A 10,866-nucleotide genomic window follows, 5' to 3' on the forward strand; every position below is an offset into this window, starting at 1 on the left:
CTCTAAGATCATATACAACAGTACTTGTTATAACAACCTGTCAGGCTGACTTTTCTCTCTTACCTAAGCTGGGCCTCCACAGCATACGTTTCTTTGTCTTACTCTGATGAACAAGCGGGGATAAAACCCAGTATCCTAAACACTGATTTCAATAGCTTTGTGAATCCCAGTTTCTTCTGTTTTGCTTCTTCCTGAATTAAACCTAATCATCATTACTATAGGTCAACTGCATTTTTCTTTTCAGAGCACTAGATTGCTAAAATGATCTTTATTAATAAAGCAGTGCATGTGTGGCATTTTAATCAAGCTTTCAAATGGCACTCAGAAACAAAGCATATGATGCCTACAGAAAACCAAACATGCACATTGTCCCTGTTACCCGCCTAAAGGACTGCCTGCAATTCCATATTGAACTTGCAGCGTCCTGTGCCTGGGAAACGCCCTCTGTTTCACAATTACCCATGCTATGGCATTTTTAAGTCACCACAGCAGGTCCTGAATGATAACACTTCCATCTTCATGCAAGACTACATACATAAGGCTTATTTCTCCTAAATAAATAAGATACGCAAGCCCTGTGTCATATTTAACTGCTGATACCAAAGACACAAGAAGTCTGCTTTGCAGACATCCCTTGTAAATACGTTTTACATATGAGTTGAAATCCCTGACAAGGAGCATATATTCTATCAGTTGGCCTACTGAATCAAGGGAGTTCCCTGAAGCACAGGCATATGCCAAAGGGAAAAAAAAAAAGATCAAGTTATTTCAGTCATTCACACTTAGGTTTCTCATTTTCACAGCTGGTCCTCTTTGCTAATGAACATGCAAGGTTTGCTTATGCTTCAGCTAGAATACAGACATCCCCTTGCCAGCACTCATTTAACATTGAATTATCATTTCCCTTTGCAACTGGAAGTCGTGCAGGTCTGAAAACTGTGTTAAGAATGTTCAGCTTGTGCTCACATCTGAAAGATCAGTCTTATACCTGACAAATATGGGCATAAATCTATCAAATAAGCAACCTTTTACCTATCAAGCGTATGCAGCAATGGCTCGGGTAGGCAACAGGAGGAATGCTCATCACACAAGAAATTAAGAGGTTTCTGTCAGGTGATTATGATTTACTTCCACCTAAATTAAATAAAGTGTAAGAGGAAAATGAGCCTCTAAGACATGGTTTGGATTTCAAGAGCCTTTAACGTGCTATGCTCCCTAGAAGAAATTCCAAGCCTCAGCACTCTCAGATACCTACGGATGTATTGGAGATCACATCACACTTTGGAGTGTGGCACAGAGGGACCCAAACTGGTCTCTCTCTGAAGGTGTGACGATGAAGCAGTTCGGTCTGGAAAGCAGCACAGCTATGAAAGCAGATAGCTGTATCTGCTAGCAATGCTGGCTCTCAGCAAGTACTGAATGCTGATGAACCCAGATGACCATAGGTTGTGGAACAACCTTGGCCTCTGCTAGCCCTGAGGTATCAGGTTAGAGACATGTTGAACTGATAAACACTGATCAGAAACGGTCAGATGCTTGGCTGTGCTTGCATGTGTAACAGGCTTCGAATTTCTTCAAAGCAAATCTCTTAATAGTGCCTGGAATATGAAATGGAAAGAAATAAAAAGATCCTGTGAATGTTCTCCAGGCAGACTGCATGAAACCGGTCACCTCAAAAGGGAAATCTGCAATAAGGAAAGAGTCCACAAAGAATAGTGGGGAGGGGAACAAGAAAAAGTGGGAAAAAACCTAGTGTGCAAATGAAACCTGAGCTTTCAAGCAGAGCTCTTGAGGTTTAAGCATGTTAATTGTCAAGAGAAGCTGAGTCCTTGCAAAAGGTATTTAAGGAAATGTCAATGGATTGATTTGGGCTAGGGAAAGAAAAAGAAGAAACAGGCTGTGGTACAGTAAGGATGGGATAAAAGGCTGGCTCAGAACTTCAGCAAATACTTCATCTTACTTTCTTCCTGGAACAATGGGGTAAAATAATAGGCAAGAGGTTGCAGAAATGGATGGTATGACATTAAGAAAGCAGTTAAATGTATCAGCTGAGGTGAAAGGGAGAAAAGAAACTGGTTAATCTCCATTACAAAATTCTCCTTTGGAAGACTAGGAACAAGTTTTCTTAACAAGATTTATGAAGGCAGAAATGAGAAGAAGTAAAAAAAGAATTCTGTTTCAAAAGAAGCAGAAAAAGCAACCCCAGCAAATACAGATTTGTAGACCTGACCTCAATATTGATCGACAAAAAAGAAAAGGTGGATCCTCCCAGACTGCTTGTCTTGGGTAAGATGAACAATTTTCTACACAAAAAGTTTTAGGTCAAAGGTAGATACTGCCTATTTGGATTTCATTAAACTCTTTGAGTATGTTACCAAAATCTATTACACAGGACTGAAAAGAAGAGAACAGAGCAGAATGCAGTCGATCACAGAGATACACTTCTTTGGCTCTTGAAACACACTTGGAACAGAACTGAATTCCCTTTAGATAAAAAAGAACCAGAGTATTTTGAGGGATTTAGATTAAACATTAGGCAGAAGCTCTTCCCTGTGAGGGTGCTGAGGCGCTGGCAGTGGGTGCCCAGAGAAGCTGTGGCTGCCCCATCCCTGGCAGTGCTCAAGGCCAGGTTGGACACAGGGGCTTGGAGCAAGCTGCTCCAGTGGAAGGGGTCCCTGCTCACAGGACAGGTAGATGAGCTCTGGGGTCCCATTCTAAGCAAACCATTCTATGAGTCTGTGAAGTAGTGAAGAATGTTTAAGTTCAATGAGAGATGGCTCCTGTGGAAAGAAGTGCTAGGTTGAAGGAAGGAGAGCTCTTCAAAAAACAGCACTGGCATAGTGTAAGGATCAATCTCTTTCTCTGTATTTCTATTACTGAATTTGATGCAAATATTAGGCAATTCATAGGCCATTTATATTTGACATGCTGTTGAAACCATTGTCAAAACTGATGAAGCCTAGGGCTTAAGGGAATGTGATGAAGTTCTGCTTTGGAAATGCAAGCTTGTACACCCGAGACCTGATCCAAACCATGCTAGATGAGGACAAATGTATCCTGGATCCACCAGGAACTACAGAGAGATAGAACGGAGACTTCTGGTTGACCAAGGGGAGATGAAGAGACACTAACATCAGGAACACAGCTCCTGGGAAAGTTAGGGAGGCATTAGTGATGCTGTTCAAGATCTCATATAGAACACCCTGCACAGATTCAGCCACCCATTTTCAAGGTTATTCAAAAGTGAAACTGGTGCATGGATCTGTTCCAGAATGAGATGAAGAACGGAGAGTTTATCTTCTGTGAGCCTAACTTGTTTAAAATAGAAAATAAAAGGCTGGGAAAAGATGTGAAAGTCTATTCTTACATGATGGAAACCTGCACCATGAATGGAAAAAGAGGTGTTTAAACTAAAGCTAAGTTATTAAAGTTACAATGGCACACAAGCTGGCCAGAAATAAACTTGGACAGGGAATTAGAAAGGGGTGAGGGGCAGAGGGCATCCCTTAACCATTAGATAATCCAGATGCTGGGAGAGCCTTTTCAAAGTAGTGGTTAAAAATGATTTCAACAGGATTACTTTCAGAAAGAATACAGCAAAGAAGACGGAGGCGATGGGATTGAATTCTTTTCCAGCTTTGAAAAAAACTTTTGCTACAGTGAAAATTTGCACTTTTTAATAAATCAGACAAGTCATCATTACCTGTTGAAAGGCAATAGGCATCTTCTCCATTCTGGCAACACTGGAAGTGTGGATAGAAGAGAATGAACTGATCACATTTCTATTTTGCCTTAGACATCTCAGTGACCCTAGGAACTGAGCTGACATCAGTTCAGACTGATCAGAAAGATGTATCAGGCATCATATATCAAAGCAAAACCAATACAAGAGTGTTTTAATTAGAAGAATAATAAGAAAGATAAGTGAAAAAATGTAAATACAAGAACAAGTCTGCTCAAGAGATTATTGATAGAGTATTATTTCCTGTCCTCAATGAAACCTTCCTGTACACAATTTGTTCTAACATGTACACAATTTGTTCTAGCACTTCATCAGAGGACATAAACAGCTTTAAGCTCGTTTCTTTCCCTTAGTCTTACCTACAGAGCATGTACTCACCATTTTAAGCAGAGGCATAGAGGTGAGATTAAGAAGAACAGGCTTTTCCTTCCCCTTTCACAGGATTTTTGGAAGCTGTCTGGTATTCCTTGGAAGACCACAGCGTAGTTTATGTACTGGATGCTTATCACTGGTATGGAGGGTGAAACACTAACTGTACACCAAACTCCCTACCCTCTTAAAATATTAATCGATGAGTAACCATCTATGCAGCCTCATAAAGTATTAACTCTTTTAAGTGGGGAAGATCTCTGCTGAACAGCATAGCACAAATCCTACATGATTAAAGCCCACACAATCCTATTAAAATCCAAAGAGTTCCAAGCTGTTTACGTTAGTTCAGTGTCTAATATTAGCACCTGGGTTTGAAACCTCATGTAAGCTCCATTGCTTTGTTAGATCAGCAGGTCAGGGGAAAATAAGTTCAATTTTCGTGACCTATATGGGGATGTACATAAATGAAGTCTAATCTTGGACTTCAATGCTTAATTATTTTTCTGGCTTGCTATTCTTCAGCAACTTCCACTTTATGTGCTACACATCACATACTACACATATCTACATCATGTATAGTACATAAAATGGACATACACACGTACACATTATGTACTAGGTTAGCTAGTGCTTGCATAATTGTGCTCCATCTCCTGAACTGCCATAGCTGAATTTGAAGACGAGGGGTCTGCATTTCCCTGAATACTGGCCACTGGATAGCCCGTGTATGGAAAGGGCAGACTGAGACAGACTCATGTATTTTGTGAAGTACATAGTCCAGACTAACAGCTTGAAGATCAGCAACGCTGATCAACCCTGCGGGTACTAGCTCAAACACCCCAAATGCTCAGCCCCCCCCCCTAAAACTTTAAACTGGTAAGGGAATTTTCTAAGATGCACTTTCTTGCCTGTGAATGCCCTCAGGCATTACTCACAATGCAGCTAAAATGGCTTGACTCACACCTAAAGAAATCAGCAGATGGGCTCTTTCTTTTCCATATGAAATGGTCAGTTAGATATAAGAAAAAACCTAGCAGATTTATGCGCCGAACTACATTAAAACGTAAAGAAACACTGCCAGGTGTAGGAATCTTTTCTTTAGAAAGATATTCCTTCAAATCTCAGTTTTCTTTACTGAATTCCAAGGAATCTTTACGTAAGGTACATCAGAAACATGATCTCTGACCGTTGCCACTAGAATGCGGCTTACGTTGCTAAGTTAGCGGCTGTACAAGCATGCAGTGTGTCTGTAATTGCTGCCACCAGGAAGAAACTTCCCATCAGGATTCCTCCTTGACTTGTAAGCCTACAAAAGCCTTTGGCAAACTGGCAATTTGCCTTCTTGGAAACCAAAGAGGTGGGAGCCACAACTACAAATATATGAATGCAGTAAACGTAGCAATTACATGTGTTTGCATGGTACGCTCATGAAGGTATTCTCCTAGTAACCTTCAAGTAGCCACTCAAGTCATACTTAAGTGTGAAGTAAATGTTTTCAAGAGCCAATAATATAATAAATTAGCAACATTCTTAAGCATTCAAGCTTTGGGATTTTTAGCACAGTAGCAGTCTATAGGCTGGATCAGCTACAGCGTGTTTGCTATCCTTTGGACACCTATTTGAAGGTGTATTAATGACAGAGTATGCAGGAGTTGCTGTAGGCAAAGTACCTGAGGACACATAACCCAAAAGACACAGTCATATTCTTTACAAATACATGCACTATGCAGTAAGGCAAACAGGCTTAAAACATGCAAATGGGTTTGCTGTTAGGGACCAGGGCTTGAAAGCTCATTTGAACTTCTCATTCTAAGTGGTTATACTGAAGGTGCCAAGATGCTCATGATGAGGACAGTGTAGCCTTTCAACGTCTGGGTGTGCTCACCTGACAATATGCTCCTAATCCATAGGAAAAGGTGGTGGTGACATATACTTCTGGGACAACAGTGGGAGGCTTTAGTGTTTCTTACAGAGCAAGCTGCCTTCCCGTGACAGGGGCGTGTGAGTAACACATGAGAGTCACTCCAAATTTCAACTACTGGGTAGCAGCCTGAAGTTCTGCCTCTCAAACTCACACTAGTCAGGAACTGCAGTATCTCCTCCACATCAGAGCACAGTCTGCAATGTGATACTAGAAGGGACTCTGTGCCACACTGCCTGTGATTACACAGGACTGGAAGCAAGCTTGCTACACTAGTTCTAAATTAATTTATCAAAACTGCCTTTCTGCTGAATGCTTTCAAATGCATTTTGAAGGATGCTATTATCCGTGTTGTTTCCATTCCCATATTTGCGGTCATAATAGTGTTTTGCCACAGAAATAAGTCATTGTGGGGTAATTAGATACTGCACAAACTGTTCTGCAGTAGCTGCAGCAGATGTGAACTTGTTCACCTGAGCAACAGAGTACCTGAAGAAAGCTTAGCCCTCTGGGAATGCCAGGGTAGCTCCCTCACCAGGGGACACACAGGATAAAAGCTTGCACACAGGCCCTTGGCACGCACTGGTTTATGCTTTTGTCAGTTTTTAGGTTCTGAAATACATCAATTCTCTTAGGAAAAAACCAAGCACAACCATCATCTTTACGAAACCACCGAGAATCTTTCCATCCTGCTGTTTGCTAGGACCAAAAAAAGAAAGCTTATCTCATTACCCCAGTGCTCAGAAGGTTCCTCTGACTCCATCTATTGAAATGACAATACAATGTGCTTTCTGATGGGTTTTGCAGCTCTACAACGTAAAAACATAGATTACATGTTTACTAAAAATATCTGTGAGTAACAGCATCAACTGCACAGTCACGGCTCTTGCCTATTCCAGTGTATCTCTTCAAACTGGTGATGATAACGTTTGATTATGAACCAGTTTGCAGCTTATTTGTTCTCTGTCCAGATGTGCCTAATTCCTGTTGGCATCCTTGCAAAAGCATGGATAGATGCACAAGGAGGAGCAGTGAGGAGCTGCAAGGAGAAGCCCCATGTGCAGCACTTCACTTTCCCTCAGTTTTGGATTTGTGCTGCTTAGCTTCTTTTGGGAACAGCTCTCTGTGACCCAGTGAAAAAGTCCCTCAAAGCACCATCATAGTGAAGTCCCTGGCCATCTGAGCGGCACCTTGAGCTCCATCACCATTTGCCCAGCACTGAGTGAGGACCATAGCTGGGAGAACAGGGAGCATCAGGCGCTGTGCACAGCCCAACGCGCATGAGGAGCTGCTCCTGGCAAGTGCAGCGCAGTCTCCAGTTCCTTTTGGGACCTCATGGAGCTTCCCACTGGCCAAATAACAATTCAGCAGTTCCAGAGAAGTGGCCTCAGGGGAGACATAGGTACCAACCAACTGAATCCTTTTAGAGTTTGGGGTTGAGTTGATGACCTATTTACTTTTCATTTCCCATTAACCAGGGAGACTACAGCAGCATCCCAGTAGTGCTGCATGTGTATAGTTAACAGTGTATATTATTGCTATGCAGAGAGCTCTTGTCTTTTAAAGAGGCTGTCTTACAGAGGGAATACCTCAGCTCTCCTTGGAGTATAGCATCTAATAAAAAAGACATCATAAATCCCAAAGCCCACGTCAGAACTACCCACACAGACAGATAATTTCAACTCACTCACAGCTATAGCTATAACTGCGGAAGAAGGGAGTCGTCTTCCTACGTTAGAACCATGCTGCCGCTGCCTTTAAACTCGAGCTGGAACAAACCTTCCCTGTCAAGTGGCTGTTTTGTTCATACACTGCCTCCTAAGGTTCTACCCAGCTCCTAGTGGCAAGGACCTCCCTGTTTTTACGTGTTTACACAGCTCAGAGCATCGCTATGAAGTTCACAGGGAGATCAGTCAGGTGTTATCATAATACCCATCATAAGTAAGCAGCAGAGGATCAGTAAGAGCACATTACCCAGGTATGTTGCAAAGAACATTCATAGAATCATAGAATCAACTAGGTTGGGAAAGACCTTTAAGACCATCATTATGCAAGGTTACCACTTTTCTCCCTTTACCTCTCTACCTTCCAAGTGACGTACTGGCAGACAGAAAACTTTCCATATGCAGGCCATTTAAAGATTCAGAGGCCATGCCATTTGAGCTGGAAGCTGGTTTCCAATAAAGTAAATTGAACCACATTTAAAAATCAATAAGTAAAGAAAAAAGGCTGCAGGAAAAGAAGAAGTTCTCTTCTTTTCACATAAGCATTATTGTGCCCAAACTGTCACATCCTGTTTCAATGCCGAGTGGTTAAACAGTGAAAGTTCACTGGTGAGCCTGCCAGAGAGGGTAAGGCAGGTGAAAACCCCCAAGTCCCCAGGCAAGGTTCTCTTATCTGAAGCTGTGCAATAAATCAATCTCTCCAACCATGAACAAACCCCTGTAAGTGATCTGATGCTTGGTGTGAAAACAGCTAAAAACATCTATTGACAGCGATCCCCTCCCTGAGCCCCACCACTCCTCAAAGACCTTACTGTATACAGAGGAATAAACACAAGCAAGCATCTCCCAACCAAGCATCTCAAAGGCAGGTATTTTCCCAGTTCAGCCTCCTGAGCTGCCCAGGTGACAGGGAGAATTCAGAAGGAGGAGTGCCAGAGCAGGCAGCGCAATCAGAGGTGGCTCGTAGCACTTCAGCGCTGCTCCTGGCACAGGGTTCCGCATCAAAACCAGAGCAAAGCTCTCTTCAAACCAAAGAAAGAGTAAAAACATAAAAGGGAAAAGACCTCGTTGTGCGAGTACCTTGGATTCCTGGCTGGTAGTTGATGCTGGAGAGGGGGGCTGCTCTGTGCTCTCCACTTCATTCTCTTTCTCCACACTATCCACGCCGACTTCGGTCATGCTGCTCGGAGGAATCATTTCACCTCTAAATCACTGCTGCTGTCGGGAAGAAAGCTACGGACCTCACCGGCTTCGTTTCATTGAACGTCCTCTTGCTTCTCTGCTCCTCTAGAGCGAATGAACTCCGGCTGCCAGGCTTCACTACATTTGTGAGACTGGAATTCTCTGGATTTTCTTTCTTTTCCCCCTTCTCCTCCTCCTCCTCCCCCTCTTTCTCCTCTCCCTCCCTCCCTCCCCTCCCCTATGCGATTCTGCTGCGAGGGGAATAAGTTACCAACGGCTCTATAGGTCAGCCCTGTGCCTGCTCCTGTGTTTCCCCGGATCCTCCTCCCCTCCCTTTCCCTCCGTGTGGAGCAGAGTCGTGACCGCCAGCCCTGTGATCGGAGGGGAGTGAGCTGAAGCAGAAAGCCCGAGCCACGCACACACACACGCGGGGCACTGGAGGGAGGAGTTGTATTTCCAGTGCTGGGAATAGCTTTAGAGGAGCATGGGCTGTCATAGTAGTGAAAGAAAGTAAGGCTTGCATGCACACACACACATGCAGGCAGAGCGACAGGCGGTGTGTATGAGCGCTGGAAGCATTTTACCTTTTAATAGGCTGCAGAAGGCAGAGTCTGAAGGGAAGCTTTATATTCTTACAAGTCTTTTCCTGAAGAAGGGCTCTAGAAACAGAGGAGGAAAATGAGTCTTCCCTTTCCTTGTCCCAGAGAGGACGATTTAAAACCCTAAATAACCCAGTGTCTTTAAAGCTCCCACCTTGCCTTACATCCCAGACTTACTAGCAAGTGGTGGGACAGAGTCAGGGGACACTCACCTGTGGTTCCTTGTGTTCTTTGCTCCCCTCCCAGGCAGGGAAGCCCAGCTCCAAGCCAGACACATGCAATCTGGGTCAGCTGGTGCTCACATCCTATACCTGTGGGTTGTCATAGTGATAACACTCCATCCGGCAGACACTGAGCAGAGGCAGCCATCGGGAAGGGCCCTCTGGCTTCCCCAGTGCCGTCATTCCTGAGGATGTGGCACCCGGGGTGATGCTTGGGGCTGTGGCAGCACCAGCAGAAGGTCAGCACGACTTTGCTGGCTGGCTCTGATTGCTCTCTGTTGCTCGAGGTTTTGCCTGATTTAAATCTGCCGCAACAGTGCCTGTCAGCTCTCTTGCCTGCTGAATTACAAGCTGTACTGGAAAAAGCTGAATGGATGTGCTATAGGACCTGTTAGAGCAAATCCAGGGGAGGCTGCAAAGAGGCTGCAAGGGCTGGAGCACCTCTGCTATGGAGAAATGCTGAGAGTTGGGCTTGTTCAGCCTGAAGAAGGCTTTGGGGACACCTTAGAGCAGCTTCCAGTGCCTAAAGGGGTTGACAAGCAATCTGGAGAGGGGCTTTGGACAAGTGCCTGTAGGGACAGGACAAGGGGGAATGGCTTTAACCTGCCAGAGGGGAGACTGAAATTAGACATTAGGAAGAAATTCTTTAAGGGTCTTAGACCGTTCTCTTAAGAGCCAGAGGTATTCTCCAGGTGCAAAGCTCATTTCTTCCACTCAGCAAGTGAGATTTGGGCTTTGCTGTAAAATCAGCCTCTTAGCACTGAGCAGGGACTGGGCAGAGTCACAGTTTGGGAAAATTAGGGCAGCTGTGGGCAGCGGAGATCTTGGCAGAGTGATAATGATGGATGCTCCAACTCTGGCAGTGGTACCCTTCCCTGACGGTCCAGCCTATAGCACAGCAAAGTCAGGGCCAGGACATGGCGCTCGGCCCCTTGCAAAGGACTGTTCCATAAGCCCAGCAATGGGGCAGATGAGAAGCACAAAACTCACTTTGGTCCTGTTCCCCAGCAGTGTCGTGAACCAGTCTTGTTAAGAGCCTCAAAACCCATCTCCTTCTGGTGAACTTTTAGGTCCCCTTAGAAACAGCCCTGGAGTGGCTTGTTAA

The 10,866-nt window shown here is 44.2% G+C and overlaps 1 protein-coding gene across 1 annotated transcript in view; it reads right to left on the reverse strand.

Annotated features, from left to right (window-relative positions):
- The window catches only part of STAC (SH3 and cysteine rich domain), a 58,767-nt gene extending 49,631 nt beyond the window's left edge, over positions 1 to 9,136 (reverse strand). Inside the window, exon 1 of the mRNA XM_061366153.1 lies at positions 8,840 to 9,136. Coding sequence (XP_061222137.1) covers positions 8,840 to 8,956 — 117 coding nt within the window. The 5' untranslated portion in view covers positions 8,957 to 9,136. The remainder of the gene's footprint in view (positions 1 to 8,839) is intronic.
- Between the last annotated feature and the right edge of the window lie 1,730 nt (positions 9,137 to 10,866).

The sequence above is a fragment of the Neopsephotus bourkii genome, unplaced genomic scaffold (genome assembly GCF_033783945.1).
Source record: "Neopsephotus bourkii isolate Nb327-2 ecotype Australia unplaced genomic scaffold, CSIRO-AGI_Nbou_v1 NB_1308, whole genome shotgun sequence".
NCBI classification, from domain to species: domain Eukaryota; kingdom Metazoa; phylum Chordata; class Aves; order Psittaciformes; family Psittacidae; genus Neopsephotus; species Neopsephotus bourkii.